The following is a 21,538-nucleotide window of genomic DNA, read 5'->3' as shown; positions in this document are numbered from 1 at the left end:
TAAAAGTGCAATTGTTCAAAAAAAAGAGAAAAATATACAGAATTCTTGTTTTTTGTTGCGAGACATTTATTTAATTTTTTGTGGAAGGAGACTCAGGTGACAGGGCTTTACAACAATCACAGTGCTTTTTAAAGTTTCCATTACAGGAAAGTCTTTAGAAGAAAGAAGATTGTGCTGTCCAGCTGCATACTTTAAGAGAGAGAGAGAGAGAGAGAGAGAGAGAGAGAGAGAGAACATAAATGAGCATAAATGAGAACAACAACAAACTTGTCTCGCAACAACACTAAATCTAAACTATAAATCATTACTATTTAGAATTTTTCATTAATAAATGAATCATTATAATCATTTGCAAATGGCTGTGGAATTAGTGAGGTACATGTAAGTATCACAATCCAGACCAGTGCTGGGCAATTAACCAAAAATTAATTAAAACCAACAGAGCCTCTAACTGATGTAATATTGCTCATGTAAATTATTATTATCATTTTTATTTTCATTCTGTTGTTTATTTTATTACATTTTATTATTTTTAAAAAGTTAATACTTTTCCCGCTGTGTGTTCATGTACTGCCCCTCTAAAACATACTGTTGTGTCGCATGTAGTCACATGACCCCGCCATGGTCATTCTGCGTCCTACTACCAACATGGAGGAAAACTGTTTCATTAGAAAAAATGTCCCAGCTTTAGTTACCTTGTCAGTAAACTATGACAGCAAAAAAGAAATTATATATACACTTGGTAATCATATTAGAGGTGCAATTTGATTAATCATTATATTGATGAGATGTCAGACCACCCTGCCCTACCCCAGACTGCACACTCCTGCAATGTGGCATGAAATTAAAAAGTGCATTATTTTCATAAAAAATAACATGATCATAAAATGCTCAGGTTCACTGCATTCAGGTTCACTGACTTCCTGGATACAAACTACGATACAAATGGATACAAATAACGAAAGTTAGCTGACATTAAAGTGACCCTTATTCCCAACCGTTAGTGATTTCACACTACACCCTTACAAACTTACCTAAAGAGAACCCAGTTGGGCCTTTGCAATAACATGAAGCCTTTATTGCCATGTTATATAGAGATGCTCTAATGGTTTGAACATCAGGACAGACTCAATAACACATAAGGGTGCTAGATGGAACCAGTTTTCCAAAGATTATTTACCACAATAATACCAAAACCCAAATGCATAATTACTGTAATTACTGTACTGTAATATTATAATCCTAGAGCTTGCAATTTGCACTTTATGTTGGTATTATAATATGGTAATATATGTTTAAAGGCATAACCTTGATAGTTTGACAGTGCAGGTACAGTTATAATAACTATTCTTTATATATTTCACATGACGCTACATTCCAGACATCAAAGCATCTTCATATCTCTGTTTCAGATACGAATGGATGCAATAAACAACCAGGAATGGCACAATTCTCTGTGGATAATCAACTCGCTAACTGGGAGAAAGCAGAAGATGACGTCTTTACTGGCACTTGATCTCATTATTGGACTAGAGATGGTCTCTTTTGCCAGCGAATGGAGATTCGGGGGAAGCCTGCCAATGCAAGACAGAAGCATCACCTTCCCCCAGGTGAGGTGTTTTTTTTTTTTTAGAACGCCCGATGACGCGAATGATGATGTCTGATCAGCGATAACTCATTTCTATAACTCATATCATTGTAAAAGTAGCATCTCACTTTCTGGAGCGCTTATTCATCATTTCTCAGCGTGATCGTCAGTGCTTTGTATGGCGGATCGTTTGGAGCTTTTTGGTCTGTTTGTGTTTTGTTGGTGGTGATGGAATGACTGTTTAAAGCTGCTCTAGCAAAAGTAATAACAGGAACTAATTGATCTCACTAACATTTCACAAGCTTTACCATAAATATAAGCATTTGCTTAGCAAACAATGCCTCCCATTCAGGAGTTGGTGAAAGATTGTGGATTATAAGCTCTGTTTTTAGTATTTTGGTCCGTCCGCGTGCCATCCTGCAGATCGGGTGACGATTACTCCCCACCCTGGAGATACTGTACGTATATCAGGCACTTCTGTGGCAGTTAACTAGGGGGTCGAGTTGCCAGTAAGTTACACATTCACACACTACAAGCAATCTGAGAACACCAGTTAGTCTAACCTGCATGTCTTTGGACTTTGGGAGGAAACCGAAATACCTGGAGGAAACCCATCAAGCACAGGGAGAACATGCAACCTCATGCACCCAGACATGAGAAAGGGAATCGAACCTCAACGCTGGAGGTGCAAGGTGACAGTGCTAAACACCAAGCTACCATGCCGCCCTACTAAGCTCTTTTGGTGCTCACTGGTCCTAGATTTAGGTCTGTGTGCGTGGAGTTTGCATGTTCTCCCTGTGCTCGGTGGGTTTCCTCTGGGTCCTCCGGTTTCCTCCCACAGTCCAAAGACATGCAGATTAGGCTAACTGTTAATCTTAAATCGCCTGTAGCATGTGAATGAGTGCGTTATTGTGTGTGTGCCCTGCGATGGATTGGCACTGTGTCCAGGGTGTACCCCGCCCCGTGCCCTAAGTCTCTTTGGATAGGCTCCAGGCCCACCATGACCCTGAATATAGACGGTAAGTGAGAGTAGTTTATAGCTTGGTTTCCCAACTTGCAGTGTGTGTACCCTTGAGGTTTGCGGTAGTATTACAGGAAGTTTTGATGACTGTTTAAAAAAATAGGATATTTCCCAAACTGAATAGTAACGTGATTTAACTGTCATTTATTTTGCCATTTATTACAAATATTTCACTTAGCCTCTATAAAGTCTGAACCATTAATAAAGACAAATAATTTGCGTTAAAGCAGTTCATCTGACAACTAATATTTGGGAAACTTTGGCATAATTTTTTACCTTAGGGTAAGTGTGTGCAGAGTTTGCATGTCTGGCTCCTCCGGTTTCCTCTCACAGTACAAAGATATGCAGATAAGTGGAGTTTAGGAAATTGCCTGTAATGTCTGAGCGGGTGTGTGAGTTTGTGTATGCATGTGCCCTGAGATGCGTTGGCACCACACCCAGGGTGTACGCCGGCTAGTGGCCCAAGTCCCCTGGGATAGGCTGTAAGTCTCGCTTGAGCATGTACAGGAGAAGGGGTATAAAGAATAAGATGAATGAACCATTCATGTTTATCCATGTTTAACATTTAAACTCTAGACTCAATAAATTAGATAAATAAATAAATAAATAAATAATTATTTTTGGCCTGCAGACATTTTATGCATGGTTAGAGTATTGGTGTATTTTCATTACAAATAATATTCTGTTCATGAACTTTAATTGCTCACAATTTTGAAATTCTCTGTTGTATATTTAATTTTTTACTTATTCACACTTAAATAATATTAAATTAGCATTTTTTGCTCATGGCAATTCAAAAATTGGCTAGGAATCCTTTGCTCATGGCATTTCGATAAATCTTTTAGGATAAGTTATCTTATTTTTACACTTTATATGCCATGCAATTTTAAGTTAAATCAGTTTCTAAAGTTATAATATAAGGTTTCTTGCCTGCCATGCGAAAGGCCCGGGTTCAATTCCCACCCAAGGCACAAACCCCTGCCCTGGGATGCAGTGCCAGTCCCAAGCAAGGGTAAAATGGGAGGGTTGCGTCAGGAAGGGCATCCAGCAGAAAAACCTATGCCAAGTTGTATGCGGATTGGACAGTTCGCTGTGGTGACCATATACAGAGTCAGCCAAAAAAAATTCAGACACACTTTTATTGCAAAAAAACAAAATTTATTGCTATACGTTAAATATTGATAGGCATGAGAATATTATGAGAATATTATTAAAATTATTTTAATATAATATACATCATACTATTTTTCTTTTCCTGAAGTGTGTTTTTTTCTTTTTTTTTGGCTGACTCTGTATATACGTATATCCACTACAGCGGACCATGTATGTGTCTACGTGTGTGTATGAAAGAGTGATGTCATGTCAAAATGTCTATGTTAAGGGGTTAAGATTTGCACCAAGAAGCCTTTAAAGTAGTGGACGTGGGTGATATCTAATGCTAGGGGAGACTGAGCAACTATTAGTTGAGAAATGCTCCACAACTCTCCAGAAATAATCTGCAACAGACTCCAATTTTCAGATGAGCTAATCTGTTAAAGTCATAAAGTGAAAGAATGACATTCTGCATTCCATATGTCTTTGATCTTTTTCACTATAAGGGCCCGAGATTACTTGCTTGATTATATCCAGGTGTTGAGTAATAACTTATGCAGGGTCGGATCACACAGAGAAGCCCTCATTCCTAAAGACCACTAAAAGTTTCAAAGTACCTGAAATACTTGTAGGCTCACAATGAACTTTGACATAATGTGCAGTGTTGCCTTAAACTGCTAACTTGCAGATATGTACAAAATTAAATTCAAGCTTAAGGTTTAAGGCTTTGTTTGTTTGAGAGTAATTTGGGTGAAGTACTTTCTTTCCATTTGTGTGCAGAAGTATCATGTGTGTTATTGTTTAGCGACAGGTTTTAAGGTCCAAAACGAAAAAAAAAAAAAAACAGTTGAAGACCATACAGAAGATACACAGTGTAAACTAAAGTATACAGGTCTACTTTTGTACCTGGTACATATCCAACAGTTGGTATTAAACTGTGCACATGACCAAACGATTAAAAAAACACACAAAAGATCAATATAATGACTATCTGGTTTGATCCTGAGCTCAGGGGCACAGAGGTTCTCCTACGTGCACCCCAGTTTCCTCCCATTTAAATTGTTATGCACAATTTTCCCTAGGTGCAAATGACCATAGTGCCTATAGCACTCAGAGACAAACTGGCATCCAATTTAGGAGTTGGTTCCCATTTCCTGTTATTTATATTTAAAGCATTTGATTGACTTATTTAGCCGTAAATGTATCTCATTAATCATCACAAAGCATTTGAGCATTTGGGGCCTTGCTAAAGGGCCCATTAGTAGTAAAGCTGGGATTTGAATTAGATTTTGAATCAAAAGCAAAAGCATTAATAAGGTCAAGGCATGGGTGTTGGGTGAGGATGCCTGAGGTTGAATCAGTGTTACAGTTCATCCCAAAGGTGTGGGGTTGAGGTCTGGGAAGGACACTCCAACCATTTTAAGCCATGTTTTCATGGAGTTCCCCTTAGTGCACAAAAGCAGTCATGCTGGAACAGGTTGGGACCGCTTGGCTCCACTGAAGGGAAATCGTAATGCTACAGCATTCTAGACAGTGCATCCAACGTTGTTGAAATTGCTTAGGGAAGGGCACAAACTTTTGCCCATATAGAATATAGTTATTCTAACCTCATCTACAGTATCACAGCCGTTTAAGGGGTGTACCTTCAATAGAAAAGGTAAATATCTCATTCACAGACATGTAAAAAGTGAAGTGACACATAGCTATAGTTGTATGACAAAATGTCCATACCAAAATTGGTTGCAGTTATCATGATTATTATTTGTTTATTTTATTTGTTTGAATTGAAATATACCCATCTCTAAGCATGCCTAGAAATGTCAAATATTTATACATAGCTGCTTGAAGGTTCAATTTAATTTGGTTTTAATTTTGATTTTGGTCCCCGCGACTCTGCGTACAGGATAAAGCAGTATAGAAGATGAGTGAGTGGATAGTAGAAGGTGTGGTGTTATTATTGAAGCTGGAAAAGGAAAGTACCAACAAACTAATAAATTAGTTGCAAGCAATAATGTGCGGGTCCAAGCACCTGAAGCCATCGCCTCCCATGTACATCACTGTTCCATCATGTCTGCTCAACCTTCACACACTATACAGGGCAGCTTGGGCCCCAAATTTTTGTTGAGTGTGTTAGTGTGTGTGTGTATGGGTGTATGTGTGTACGTGTTTTATGTATGTGTATGTTCGTGCATGCATGTGTGAGAAAGAAAGACAGATGTGAGTGTTAACATTTCTGATGTGTACGTGTGTAGAATAGGGCGAATTTTATGTTTAGACATCCAAAAAGCCGCAGATGCTGGGAAAAAAAAGCATCACATTATAATGTTACTTAAAGTGATGTCATTTAATGTGATGTCACGCAATATAATGCCACACAGAAAGTTTTTAACTTTTCAGCATAGGGCTAAGGCATCGTCAAGGATGACCCATTTGAGAAATCTAAAAACCCTCTACAATTTTGCTTGATTTATTAAGATCACACGGGATCGGTTTGGTGGCAATCACATAAATTCCCTAGGAAGCATGTATCAAAATCTTTTAGGTGAGTTTTGCAAGCGACCCAAAATAACTGCCTTTGCAGAGTAGAGCCCATGACATGCAATACGAAAGTTGTTATCCTCAATAAGCTTTAAATGTCTTTCGGGTGCAGTAGAATCTTGTGTGTGGGCCCTGTGCCACGCCCGGGGCCCAGACTCTCAGGCACCCTAATGGCAGCAGTTTCTAACCTGTCTGCCAATGTTAAAACCCCCAAAAAGCCTGGATGCTGGAAAAAATCCTTAGAAGAACAAGAGTCCCTTCACACAATATCACATAATGGGGCTGATGTCAAAGTGCTTGGGCCCTAATAATGTATTCAGCTTAACTTGAAAGCAATCTGGGCATACACACTCACTCACTCATCTTCTATACCACTTTATCCTGTATTCAGGGTCACAGGGACCTGGAGCCTATCCCAGGAGGCTTAGGGCACGAGGCAGGGTACACCCTGGACAGGGTGCCAATCTATCACAGGGCACACAAACTCACACACTCATTTACACACTATGGGCGATTTGGGAACACTAGTTCGCCTAATCTTCATATCTTTGTACTGTCGGAGGAAATGGCATACACATTTTATATATAGTTAATGGTATGTGTCTTTTACCTCTTGCATGTCTGTATGGATTTACTTTTTTTATTTTTAAGTGCTCTATACACTATAAACATGTCCAGGTGAACGTACACCATATGGACAAACCTGCAATGACATTATCTTCAAATTCATATACTTCAATATGGCGTCCACTCTTTTGTCCCAAGGATTTTGAAGTGTTTTTGTGATAATTCATGTCCATTCAATCTATAGAGGATTTATGGGGTCAGGCACTGATTTTGGACAATAAGGCATGGCTTGCATTTTCATCTCCAGTTCATCCTAAAGGTGCTCGATGGGGTTGAGGTCAGGGCGCTGTGTGCGGACCGGTCAAGTTCTTCCACACCGAACTTATCAAACCATGTCTTTATAGTCCTGGCTTTGTGCACTGGGGCAAAGTCATGTTGGAATAGAAAAGGGCCTTCCCTAAATTGTTGCCACAAAGAGTAGTAAAAAGTTTAGCATTGTCCAAGATGTCTTGGTATGCTGAAGCATTAAGATTGCCCTTTACTGGGGATAAAGGGCATAATTAAAATTCAATCATTAACAGGTTTGGCAGGGTTGGTTAGTGGTTAGTTAGACAGTGTCACTTTGCACCTCCAGGTTCTGGGTCCGATTCCTGCCTTAGGGTCTGTGTGCATGGAGTTGCATCTCCCTGTGCTTGGTGGGATTCCTCCCACAGTCCAAAGACATGCACCCACTCTCTTACTCATCGATGTACTGTATATACTGCTTTATCCTGTATACAGGGTCGCGGGGACCTGGATCCTACCCTAAGGTGACTTAGGGCACGAGGCGGGGTACAATCTATCACAGGGCACACACAAACACATAGATGCTCATTCACACACTACGGGCAATTTGGGAACACCAGTTAGACTAATCTGCATGTCTTTGGCCCGTGGGAGGAAACTGGAGTACCAGAAGGAAAACCACCAAGAACATGGAGAACATACAGACAAACCAGAGGCAGGAATCGAACCCGGACCCTAGAGGTGCACGGCCACAGTGCTAACCACTAAACCACCATGCCGTCCAAAGCTAATTGGCATTCCCAAATTGCCCGTAAGTGTGTGTGTGTGTGCCAATCCTGCGAAGAATTGGCACCCCGCCTCGTGCCCTAAGCCTTTACACAGGACAGTGAGTGAGTGTATATACTAAAGGCACAAAATGTGCATGTTTGAGGATTTTTTTTTTTCCTAGAAAGCGTTTAAGTGTGATGCGAGCTCATGGATCAGATTTTTTTTTTTTAATTAGAATTAAATTTTGGAAAAATTTATGAATATTTAAGTGTTAAAAGGAAGGATTAAACGGGCGCGCGCGCACACACACACACACACACACGTTTTCCTCCGTATTCCTTTTTTCTTCTCCAGGCGGCAGTGTGATTTGTGAACGCGCGCGGCGCTACACATCACTCGCTCTTACACACACACACACGGATTGAGGCACAGGGCTCGGAGAGAGAGAGAGAGCCTGCTATGGAAAGGTGGAGAACGCACCGTTTCCTTTGTTATTTTTAAAGTCCGAGGCTCGCACCTTATGACCCGCTTCCCATGTAGCCGCACGCCGCGTCTCCGCGCTGTTCCCCGATGCGCTCCGAAACGCAAACTGGCTTCGCACAGGTATAGTTTACAGAGCACTTTTTTTTATTCTCTTCTTCTTCCTCCTCCTTCTGCTGATCTGATCTCTCCTCTCCCTGGCTGCCTTCAGGAGCTCGTTTTAATTTTTTTCGCGCTAGCGATTCAGAGAGAGCGAGAGATGAAATGAAGTGTTTGAATTTGAGAATCGACGCGCACCTTTTCTGCGGTCGACGCGTTACGGAACGCGAACGCACACGCACGAACGCGTACGCCTAATTGGTTGGGCTTCTTCTTCTTCTTTTTTTTTTTTTTTAAGATTGTGCTCGGATTAAGTGTTGAAATCCTTGTGTGTTTTAAAGTTATACAGACTGCGGAAGAAGGGCCTGGCTCACTGTGTGTGTGTGTGTGTGTGGAGTTTGTTTCTCCTCTTCCCCTCCCCCATCAATTACTGTGTGTGTGTGTATGTGTGTGTAGAGAGACTCCGAGGCCAAAGACATGAATGCAGTGAATGTGGGGCTCACTTCAAAGCGCTGGGAGCTGGGAGGGGAGCGCGGGGAGTGCTGTAATGTCGTCGGGGAAAAGAGCAACAAAGTCTCGGGAGTCTTTTAAGGAAAGAAATAATAATAAAACACCTGTAATCGCTGTCCTATCTTATCTTATCCTATCACATCCTGTTTTATCCGTTTCTCTCTCTCTCTCTCTCTCTCTCTCACACACACACACAGACACACTCGTTTGTACACCCGGATCTGCTTTACATTTCGTCCGCGTTCAAGACTTCTCAAAAAAAGAACCGTATCAAGTTAACGAGCCTTGCTAGTTCGCTTGCTAGCTAGCAAGCAAACCGTGTTAGCAACTTAGCCGCATTAGCAACCTCACCTCGGCTAATTCTTGTTCAAGTACTACTTTAGCACAAACACATAGCTCATTATTTTTAAGTGCTACATACTTGTTTATTCGTGTTATTTAACTTGTAAAAATGCTAAAATGTTTATTGAATATAGAGTTGAGAAGATGAAATGGAGCTAGCTTGTTGTGCTAGCTTGTCGCTAACTTAGCTAGCATAGTTTAGCACTTGAATCTGCAATTTTTATTGTTTTACCCACTTATAAATTTACTTTAAGGAATAATAAACGGTGTCCTGGGTAATCATGTTGAATTTATATCTTGGTTTAAATTTGTATAAAAAAGAAATGCGGGAATTTAAGAAGCTTTTCATTTTAAACCAATGCTAGTTCATTTAAATTTTAAGCTTATTGTTTTATTTTCTAGTGTCAAAGTTTTAATCTCTGGCCTCATATGTTGACACTGAAATTAATTAAATTAAATCAATCAGATTCATGAGTCCGGTCATGTTAGTTGTGTTATAAGCTTTCATTTTAATTTTAAGCTTATTGTTTTTATCTTAATTGTTTAAAAAAAAAAAAGTATTTTCTAGTCTCAACGTTTTGTTGTTCGACTGGATATGATGGCCTTGAATTTTATTTCAATTAATCTCCGGTCTGGTTAGTGGTTTTAATATATATTGGTGCAGTAGGTTGAAAGTTTATAGAAGTAGTGCTTGAACATAAGATTGTATCAGTTCTTTGAATTCGTCCGATCTTTAGAGATCAGATAGATATCGAGCCATCATGAGGTGACGGTTTAAATCTTTTGAAACAGTTTATGGCCGAGATAGAGAGAGAGAGAGCTGTGTACGGGTTTCTTTGTATCTAATCTTCCTTAAGTGTACACCACGACTTATTATTAAGACTACCTTTATATACAGTTACATTCGTAAACAAAATCTAGCCCGCACATTTTTCTATTCTGTTCAAACTGAATGTTGCACAGACTACACACACACACACACACCAAGAACTGTATCGAGGCTGCTGGAGACAAGAAACAGGACTCAAGGTGAATACGTCCAGATAAGAAGCGATGTTTGATCTTGCACGCAATTGTTAGAAAGTCTTGTGTGTTTCAGTATGACTGGCTTTTGTTGAAACGTTTGGCTAAATATAGAGTAGGTTTTCTGATAATTGTCTTCGCTCCGTGGTGCGCTCTTATCTCTTGTCGTCCATTCGAACCTTTATTATGCACAGCTTGTTGAATGCTTGATTGAGATACCACGTTGCACACGTTAAACAGTACTATTCAGTACTAAAATAAACATTTTTTCTTTTTTTGTTGAAGTACATTATGTTGATTCTCAAGTGCACGAAAACAATTTATAATTTTTTTTGCTCATGCTGAGATTTTATCTTAACGTCATTTTTCTTTTTTCCAGGAGGAATTATTTCACAGTGGCATTAAAGGAAATCTGGATTTGATTGTTCCCGTGCGTGGGCTGAGCTGGGAACGGGTGCATGGAAGTAGTAAGGATGAGTATAAAGGAGAAGCCTTACCTGGCGGACCTTGGGGGCAGCTTCACTGAGGATGCGCCCCGTCCCCCGGTCCCGGGTGAGGAGGGTGAGCTGGTGTCTGGTGATGCACGCTCGTATAGCTTGGGCTTTTACTCCCTCAAGAGCGAGAGCCTTAGATGCGAGGCCTCCATAGCCACGCCGAGACGACCCGACCTGGACCTGGGCTATGAACCCGAGGGCAGCGCCTCACCAACGCCACCCTATCTGAAATGGGCAGAGTCGCTGCATTCGCTGCTGGATGACCAGGATGGAATCCACTTGTTTCGCACCTTCCTCAAGCAAGAGGACTGTGCCGACGTGCTGGATTTCTGGTTCGCCTGCAGCGGCTTCCGTAAGCAGGACACCGGTGAGGGGAACGAGGAGAAGAAGCTGAAGCTGGCGAAGGCTATATACAAAAAGTACATCCTGGACAGTAACGGCATTGTGTCACGCCAGATCAAGCCGGCCACCAAGAGCTTCATTAAGGACTGTGTGATGAAGCTGCACATAGATCCGGCCATGTTCGATCAGGCCCAGACGGAGATTCAGGCCGTGATGGAGGAAAACACATACCCTTTGTTCCTCAAATCGGACATTTACTTGGAATACACTAGGACAGGCGGCGAGAGCCCTAAGTTGTACAGCGATCAGAGCTCCGGGTCAGGGAATGGCAAGGTGTTGCCTGGTTACTTGCCGACGCTGAACGAGGACGAAGAGTGGCGGTGCGAGCAAGAGACTGAGGAGCACAGCGAGAGCGACCCGACTCCTACCAACCGCCTCACCCAGAAGCTGCTCTTGGAGACGGCGCCGCAACGGGCAGCTAGCAGCAAGAGATACCAGGACGGTCGTGAGTACAGGTAAGCGCTCTTATTTCTCCAAGTCCATGTTTTTTTTTTTTTTTTTTTCCCCCCAATGACTTATTTATCTACAGTGAGGTGAAATCTTTACTCCGTGCTCATGCTGAGTTTACTGCAGTGCAGAGCAGTTCACAAGAGTCAAGGGCACTGGCTTTGTGTAATCTTAAAAGACTTGCCGCTTTAGGAGCTTTATCAGTTATTTGATATGCGCTGGAACCAGCGGCGAGAGTTCCTACAGTTCTTCGGGTGAGTGGCAAAGAGTCATAAGAAATTATCCTGCCTTGATTTAATGCGACTAGACACAGGTAAGCGCTGCTTTGAGACTCTCCTCCTCGTCTTTCTCCCTTTCTGCCTTATCCCCAGCGAAAACACTGCCCGAGGAGGCACATGAAACGAGAGGTGGAGTTTAGTACAGCCCTCCTGGGGAGATGTGAGGAATTCAGCATGGGTAAAAAGAAAACCAAAGCATAAAAAAATCTACTGGGTTGCAGAGTAGTGATCTGACGTGGAAGGTGTATTACTGAGGATAAGGAAAAAGAAAACGCACTGGCAGGATGTAGACGGGTCAGCACAGGCGTCTGATGTTTAGGAATCATAGTCACGATAATGTTTGTTTTATATTATATATATGTTTAATTCGCAGCGTTTTGATGCACAGTAATAAAAAAAGGGGGCGTATTAGTTGTCGCAAAAGTCAAACATTAAAACCTCATCCACGATTTAAAGCTTCTGCTATGTTGATCTGCGCAGGATAAGGAACGCGTTCTTGGCAGTTTCAAAGCGTTCAGTGTCAACTCGTCGAAAACGAATCAACCGGGGTCATCCCTCATCAATCTCAGAACTAATACCAGATACCAATGCCGATACCTGCGAGTGAGGGCATCCGTGCAGTCACGGTGTTGCATTGATTGCGCTGCTGCCTGCTGTGAGCGGATGCAGATGGGGCGCTCTTTGTCTTCTCTCTGCCCAGGTGTCTCATGAATGGCAGGCTGTTATTCCAGAATAAAGGTTTCCTGTAGAATAGCTTGACGTGTATTCCCTTTTGGCAGCGCGAGCCGAGTTTAATGCTGGAGGAGAAAAGAAAAATGTGTCAAGGAGTAAAGTTAAGGCATGTTAAAGCACCGAGCCTCATGTCTGGATCTCCTTCCCAACACACTTCAATAGGCTTTTGTAAAAGAAGAAAAAAAATATATATATGCATATTTTCCGAAGTATGTCCAGGTCTCTTTGGGGGTTTACTTGTTCCGTATTTTATATCTGGGAAAGTGACCGCAAAACAATCCTCTCGTCTTGTAATACATCTAAGAGAATTTGTTGTTGTTGTTTGCAATGTAGTAAATATCCAGATATCCTATGATTTAAGCTAAGATGCAAAATTTGCCCCCAAGTCGTTTGAATTATTATAGACACATCTGTTAATGTGAACTACAAACCCGTTTCTATTCATCCCCTACAAAACCAGCCTAATCTTATCTTAATTGCCCCCCCCCTTTCAACTTGTTCCACGATCATAAAAAAAAGTCTGTTATGTTAAAAAAAGTTATGTTTAAATAAATTGCTTACTTGGAAGTAAGTAACTTTCAAGAGAAAGAAAGAAAAAACATACGAACAAACGGTTAATCGTATAGATATAGGACTGCAACTGACGATTATTTTGATAATTGTTTAGTTGGGCGATTATTTAATCGGATAAAACCTTAATGCTTCTTTAATTTGATGTTTTGCTTATAACTATAAAAAAGCCATAAATCAGGGTATTATTTATGTATAAAAATAAACTTTTAAAAATGCAAAAGCCACAGAGTTTAATGATCTTTAATTGTGACATTTTAAACCTTAAATGAAATGTGTGTGTGTGTGTGTGTGTGTATATATATATATATATATATATATATATATATATATATATATATATATATATATAATTAGTTTAAAAAATACACTGACATATTCAGTTGTTAAGATATAAACAGCTAAAATAATGTGATTTTGTATAAAAAAAAAACAATGTATGCATGAGTAAAGCCACAGTAAATTACGTTTGTTACAACTTTGTAGTGGACAATAAAAAAAAAAAAAATGTAGAAATGCAAAAAGCATATGTACTGTTATTTGCATTCGCTGGAAACCACAACAATCACTAAATGTAATATTGTACTGTTATTCGCACCGTGTAATTTAACTAATCTAAAGTAGCGCCATTTAACTAATCACTATAGCTCATAAGGTGATTGCGCAGTGTGATGCTAGCGAGTAGCACGTGAACAGATCTAGCGCGACTGTCCCGAAGTTAGCAAACAGTTTAAACAAAAGCACTTAAACTATACAACTTTTACACGATGAAGAATTAGTTTTTACTGACTCTGCTGACGTTTCGCCACCCGTAACACCAACATGTTTTCTTTTTAAGTGTTCGTGCATGACTGTGGTACTACCATGCCATGAAAGCTCAGGCTTGCATAGCGTGCAGGTTACCGTCTTCTTAGAGGCGTTTAATGTAAATTGCTCCCATACCTTGGAGGACTTGGGGCGCACGCTTTTTCCTGCAGACGCTTCTGTAGCATCTATTGCGTGAGCTCCTGTGTATCTGTGTGTATCTTTGTGTATTTGTGCATCTTGTGGTTGCGCTCCTCAGTGACGTGAGCAGCCCAACTAATCGATAACGGCATTCGTTGACAACGAATTTCATTAACGATAATCATCGATTTTATCGATTAGTTGTTGCAGCCCTAGTATAGATATATGGACAGTACAGCCGTACTATTTTACTGTGAAGTCTGATGGCGGTAAAGTTTATTTAAAAATTTGTTTATCAACCTGTATGTATTTTCCTAGGCCAAACTGAGTTTTTTGACTTCCTGTCTAAGAGAGATAAACGCCCTTACTGCTCCAGACCATTTGACTTTAAGTTTTTTTTTTTTTTTTTTTTAAGCAAGGAAAATCATCCGAGTGTCAGTGAAAACAAAAAACAGACGAACCCAAGTTACAAAATGTGTAACACAAAATGTGTAACACTGTTTTGTGTGAAGGTTTTGGTGTTACTGCTGTTTTGTACGAAGGCATTTTCGGAAGTAAAAAAAATTACAATATTTTGAGAATAAAGTCATAAGATGAGTTATTAAAAGTCATAATTGGCCATGCCGCTTTGAGGATTGGATTTCTGGATGGAGTTACAACTGTCGCGCTGCAGATGAAACCTTCGATAATGTTAAAAGCAACCGTTCAACCATTAACTTTCTTCATCTAAATGTTCTTTCTTAATAAACACATAATCACAGTTTAAAAATTCGTACGGTGATTATTTATCTGGTGTGCATTTATTAAAAAAAAAAAAAAAGAAAAAAAAAATCCTGTTTCTGTGCTATGCGTTATGTCTAGAGACGTGCCGAATGCAATTTTCTTGGCTGATTGTAATTTTCTGATTTGGAGAACGAAGGCTATCATGCGCTTCCTTTGAGACACGAGCATTCTCATGTTACCAAAAGTTTTTTTGATTCTGATACCGTCATGCATTTTGTTACTTTTTCGATACCCTCACTATGAGCCAGATGCACGAGACTCCTGTAAATGGATTATAAAGGCTTAATCAGTTTGTGAGATGCTGTCCCTAGAAAATATTTCCATCAGACTGATTAGATATATCATAATCTAGGACTTGATTAAGTCGAATTGTCAGATTATTTGTAAACGTAAATCATGTGTTTCTGATGCTGCTAATCTTTGTAGAATCGGACACAGTGTTCCAGGTCGTATGTTTTTTTTTTTTTTTTTTTCTTAAACTCCCTAGATTACTATAAAGCACCTGGTTTTAGAAGGTTTGAATGAGAAAAAGGCATAAATATATATTCATCTGTATTATCTGTTCCCACTACAGAGTAAGATGATGTATTTGTATGCGTCTATTTCTTATCTTTTACCGTACGCCCCCCACAAACCAGACGCTGCGTGCGGATCCGTTCCAAACCCTGTTAAAAAATAGAGGTTAGGGCAGGAAGGGCGTCCAGGCGTAAAAAGGATTAAAAAGGCCAAGGATTTTTTTTTTCCAGCATTTATTTATTTATTTATTTATTTATTTTTGGTACAATTGACAAATGTTACGACTCTTTATATATTATTTCCCCCCCCTCAAATCATAGATTATGACCTGAAATTCTATATTTGTGGCAGTGAAATCTAGCGTTGTTTGGTTAATCCACAGGACAATTAAAGAAGTCTAGTCATTGCAGAGCACCTCGGTCCTAAGGTCACAGACTCAACCTTAAACAGTGGGAAGGATAGAACTTTTTTTTTTCTTCTTCTTAGGAGTAGAAGAATGTTTGGAGGACAAGGTTGTTCCTTATATTTACACTGTCTACCTCTGTAGCAGACGAGTCAGGTAAAAATTTGCTCCTTGTCATGACCTAAGGGGTCACATCCAACACTTTTTATTTTTTATTTCCCCCTCCCTGTAATTTCGTGTAAACTAGCACAGTATGACCCTTTCTCCGTCTCGTCCATTCAGTTCATGCCGTCCGTCTGAGTTTTTTTTTTCTGAGTCACATGATGGCGAACATGCAAACGGCAGCATAAGGAAGACATTGTTTTTGCTGTTGATTCTTTTGAAAACTTGAGGCATGTCGTGTCTGAAGGTTGACCCAATTTTTCTCTCAGATGTCTGAGAGTGCTGCTTGACATGAATAGAGAGGATGTGGTCACCTTGTTGTGTCCTAAAGCTCTTGGGGTTGTAGAGCTTTAACATTGAGAGGAGAATGTCATGAAAAGCTTTAAAGCCAAAAACAAGGGCAAGGAAAGTTTCTATGTTTAATCAATTTAATCAATATTTTGTTGGTTGATTTCAGTTAAGTGACTTGATGGGTCAGTTTTCCATTCAGGACAGATTCAAAGCTTGCAAATGTTTAATGTTCGAATGACGAAATCCTTAAAAATATCCCGCAGGAACTAGAATCTTCTTGCACCTTCCAGAAATAATCGTGTTTTGTGAGGATATCGCATCTTCTTCCTTTTGAGTTTAGTGATACCGAAGGAAAAACAAAAATGCACTTTGAATTTAAGCGTGACGTTTAAATTATCAACAACACAAAATTCAAATATAGCTGCTTGAAATAAATCAGACAGTAAACTTTAACGCTTTGAATCGCGTGAAATTGGATTGACCGCCTGTCTCCGATTCACAGCTCCGACTCCTAAACAACAGAGACCACACATTGAGGACGTCTTGTCTTCTGGCCTCTGGACATCATGCGTTTTTAATCAGCCAGTAATGTGTGTTTGAGGTGGTTTCAGATGATTATTTTATTTCGCCCACGTGTTCGGTTCGAGTCACAAAAAGATGCCATGTTCATTTTTAAACAGCGCTTTAGGCCTCGCCCATCGGTGGGCTTTCTTATAGAGCCGCATGCTGCAGGATTTATGCGCCTCACACTTGCCACACTTGACAAGAAGCTGCACAGAGCCACTGAATAAATGAATAAACGAGCCTAAAAAAAAATAAAGATGCACTGGTGTAGCGCTTCCCAAGTGTGTGGGGCGCTCTAGATTTAAGAATGGGATCGTGAAATCCGGTGTATCCTGTTTTGTTTTATAAACTTATTTTAATATTTAATATGAAAACCTCCAAGGTGGATGTTGTGTTTTGAAAGAGTGCTTTACTGCGAGCCATGTTTAAATCAATAGTCCATGCTGGTTTTAAATTCTTTTGCTAACGCTAGTTTGTTGATCTGCATTGGTGTGGCAGCGACTTTAAAAACTGGGCGGGCTGTCGTGCATTCAGTTATAAATTGCGATTCTTTTGTGTGGAGATTCATGTAGTGACACACGAATTCCAAAATCGATTATTATTATTATTTTAAGCTTATTGTGTTTTATAGTAGGGATGAACCTGTTGATCAGCCAGTGACCAGAATCAGCTGGTTGTCAGTTTGATTTGGTAGTTAGTCGAAGATCGCATGCGTTAGAACCATCATATTCCCGCGTGAGAGGATGCTCACATCCGCGAGCTTGCAGCTACTTAACTTTTGTGACTATGGAAGCCTTTAAGGAGTTAAAACATCACGGTTTCTTTGTAATCCGACTAGTAAACTGTTTAAAGTTTTCATCCCGGGTGTTAGGAGTAAATTATTTGTTTTAGTAATAATCACGGCGGAGGACAAAGATGCGTGCTGCTCAGTCAAATGTTAAACTCTGAATGGTATTTGAAGTTTGTTTGTATTGTTTAAATGCTGCGCTTGGTTTTTAGCGAGATAACTAACGTTATAAGTAACCAGCTGCATTTAATTACTCATAAACCTTTTTTTAATGGTTAAAAAAATGTAATAAAATGTAGTATTAAAATAAAGTTTATAAAATGGTCATATTTGTAGAATCGCAATTTTTATTGAATCGTTATCAATATTGTATAAGGAGATGATTGCTGATTTCCATTCCTAATATATGTGTAGTCATCATGTAGTGGATGTACAGTACGCCCCGACATATGAACGAGGTCATTCGTAAGTCCAACAAACATCATCTAGGTAATAGGATACTGACACAATTGCCTATTAAAAGTATAAAAAATAACACGCTCCATGATCTTGTCCATGTGCCGCTGGTTAAATAACTGATGTTAAAAGAGCGAGTGACGTCTACCGTCTTTTCACCTGGCTGGATTTTCTCAGTTGTTTTCTCTTTCGTCACCACAGTCATTGCTTTTTTGCAGAATTTGCATCAGGCCGTGTCATGTGACCTCTCCACTTAACCGGTACACCGGTGCACGCAATAGAATTTAATTTGATTTACTTTAATTTCCAAAGATACGTCTTACTGACACAATAAAATTTAAAAAGTTGTACCGGTTGTTCTTTTTGGTCGAGGCTCAGTGTCGCAAGAAAACTTACTCACCAAAATCTATTCTCCATTACAGATCAGAGGTAGAAGCGCAAAACAAAGTCTCACAGCGGACTTGACTTGCCGCGCACGTAGCATCCATTGTGCTGTCAAATCCTGCAACCCTTGAGGTTCTCGATGTTCATTATAGTTTAATGAACACCATTGCTCTGCCGATCTCCGCATCGCGATGCATCACGACACGGCTCTTCTTCTTCTTCTTCTTCCGTGTTATACTGTATCTCAGCCATAAGGAAAATTCTTAGATGGATAGTGATTTTTAAGATTTCATTATTTAAATGCTAGCAGCTCAGACGCTTGTGCATCACGGATAGCTTTTGATCATTGTGACTCAATTATGGTTGTCGTTCACTGCGATGAAGGATAAAGCCTGTCTAAGGGTGCTTTTACACCTGTTTATCTGGAGTCTGAATCAGAGAGAAAAAAAAAACATTGGCTGAGGAGTGTCGGGCTGGAAAAAAAATCCTTTAATCATTTGGTTGGATTTTATTTGTACGGTGGAAAAAAAAAACCCCAAAACAAACAAAAGCTCTGATTAGTAACCTTGGAACGTCTTGTAACATTGTGTAATGTTGAAGAAAACGTATAACCGTCAATGCTTTGAAATGTAATTAAATTGTGCAGAGAAAATCTAAAGTGTCTGTAGGTAAGACTGGAATCATCAGTAGGTCTTGGGAATAAAAATAGCAATTTATGTGTCTCTATTAGAAAATGTTATAAGTAAAAGTAACGAGGTTGTGTTGTTTATTATTTAAATATTATGTCTGGTGCAAGGCAGTAATCTTTTTTTAATTTCAGTAATTTTTTGGACTCTCCAGTCCAGTAGGTGGTGGTATTGTGACAACCGTACACTAACTCCAAAAGAAAAAAGAACAAGCTCTAATTTCACACAATGTTAACGTCCGTGTTTTTATCAAAAGCTTGGAAATATTTTCAAAGAATTGTTCAGTTTTAGATAAAAAATGAACCCAAATAGTTTTAAAGTGCGAATCCGTACTGGATCGGGAACAGACTGATCGATTTGTCTGTAAAACGCCAACAAGTAAAAGCTGATCATTACAGTATACAGACATTTCCTCTGCTTCTCCCAACATTTTCCTGAAGATTCGTTTGTTAATTCCAAGGGTTCATTCCCTGATATTAAAGGACGCAAAATTAAATTCAGTCATTTCTAGACAGGTCGTGACCATGTATGAAGAAAGCAGTACCTTTCGAGAGAGATTGAAGTATCACAGTTCCTTATCTGAGGGTTATTTCAGCCGGAGCATTAACACACAGACTTACTTTAATGGCGCTCCGATATCCGTTAACTTGTTGAAGAAATACGAGACCTTGAAGGATCTGAATATTTTGTAGAAATTCATGCGAATTTAGTTTTCTCTTGTGCTTTTCTGCATCGAAGCGTTACAGCTGCACACCTGTTTGGCAATCAGGAAGCTAATTGCACATTTGCAGCTAATTGTGCTTACTCGTTCTGTAGCATGACTCAATTCATCTTGATTATATTTGCTGGAATATGTAGTGGTCGTGAAATCGTAGTTTGAGATAATGTAACGAGTAACCTGAGGTCGAAGGAAACGTCATGACCGAGAGAGACTTTCGTTCTCTCACGCACTTCACACGACGTCTCGTCGTGACGGGTCACACTTTAAGAATTTTTCAAAGAGGTGCCTCTCATGAATTCGAAAACAGAACGAAATTGGAGCAACGATACGAGGAACGATCTCGCGTAAGGCGGATTTGATGCTGAAGAATCGAACACTTGGAGTGTGGAGCGGTTTGACGTTTGCTGAAGGCAGGGGAGCATCTCTCCACAGGCTCTGTGAATATTGACACGCCTGCTGCTCAAATCATTACAAGCCTGAGAGCTGGGACTAATCACTGGAGGCTGCAGTAAACTCGGCTCTGCTGCCCCTTCCCTGCCCTTTTTTTTTTCCTCTAGCCCCCCTCACACGTCCTAGCAGCACAAGGCTCATAACAAATTCCTTCAGTGTAACGTCTGTGGTTCACACGGCATGCGGCTATTCCCTTTGTACCGCACTGAAACAAGGACGAGGTTTTACATCTCGGATCAATAACATAAAGCGGGCCAAAAAGCATGGGACGTTCCGTGTGTCCCGGTCACACAGGAAGACGCTTGGGTTTAGAAGGTATTACGTGATGTTGATATCGCTATCAGACAATAACACGAGTTTTAATAACCCTTCTTAGAAGATGAATTCAGATAGTTCAAGTTAATTATTTCTAAGAATAGTTGTATTATTTGAGTCATGTTAAGATGTAACCGGCGACGTCTACTGCTCTGTTGTATTGTGAACGCACGCCGCCTAGGGCTCCTAGAATCTTACCTACTCTAATTAAAACATCTCTAATAAACCAAAAAAAGAATTATCTGAGACGATATGAGAGCGCTCGGCTGCTGATCTGCCATTTTTTTGTTGCGCCGGTGGTTCAAGATGGTGGGCGGAGCGCATGCGCCGAATCGATTCCTCTTACCTGGGATAGTAATGCCTGTGCATGTGGCCTTCATGACGTATTTTTGATAGTGATGTAACACTCTATATTCGAGGGCATAATTTTGTTCTCGAGTTGTAAAAATGAGTTTTGACTGTAAACGGTCAGAGTCGTCCTGTAACAAACACACACGCACTCTCGTATCTATAAACTGTCGTCGCCGTAGATTATGTAATCCAACTCGGACAAAACGCATTACACACAAATCTTCTGAATTATGCATGATAACTTTTTATAGTGTTTTTTTTTTCAATGGAATAAAATCAATCTTTTCTTCAATTTTTGGTGTGTGTGTAATGAGTGGGTTTGAGACTAATTTGCTCAGTCACGAAACACCGCAAGCGCACATTGGTCAAAAGTCGTGACAAGACGCATGCAGCTTCTCGCGCCCGCTCACCCCGCGTGGTCGCGGAGAAGTTTAGAGGCATCAAACAACCTACAGTAAACTATGTGCAAATAGTTAACTCTGAACACA

General features: G+C 40.0%; 1 protein-coding gene across 3 annotated transcripts in view; it reads left to right on the top strand.

Moving 5' to 3' along the window:
* The first annotated feature begins 1,588 nt into the window (after positions 1–1,588).
* axin1 (axin 1) overlaps positions 1,589–21,538 on the top strand; it is a 38,382-nt gene continuing 18,432 nt past the window's right edge. The window contains exons 1-2 of one of the 3 annotated variants that reach the window (XM_053493469.1): positions 1,589–1,610; positions 10,693–11,664. In XM_053493469.1, the coding sequence (XP_053349444.1) occupies positions 10,772–11,664 (893 nt within the window). In that variant the 5' untranslated portion in view covers positions 1,589–1,610; positions 10,693–10,771. Of the gene's footprint in view, positions 1,611–8,279; positions 8,463–8,915; positions 10,320–10,692; positions 11,665–21,538 lie in introns of those variants that run through there. The other 2 variants (XM_053493467.1, XM_053493468.1) reach the window with 2 other exon arrangements.

Source organism: Clarias gariepinus, chromosome 3 (genome assembly GCF_024256425.1).
Source record: "Clarias gariepinus isolate MV-2021 ecotype Netherlands chromosome 3, CGAR_prim_01v2, whole genome shotgun sequence".
In the NCBI taxonomy this organism is placed as follows: domain Eukaryota; kingdom Metazoa; phylum Chordata; class Actinopteri; order Siluriformes; family Clariidae; genus Clarias; species Clarias gariepinus.
This window is presented reverse-complemented; position numbering and strand designations above follow the sequence as displayed.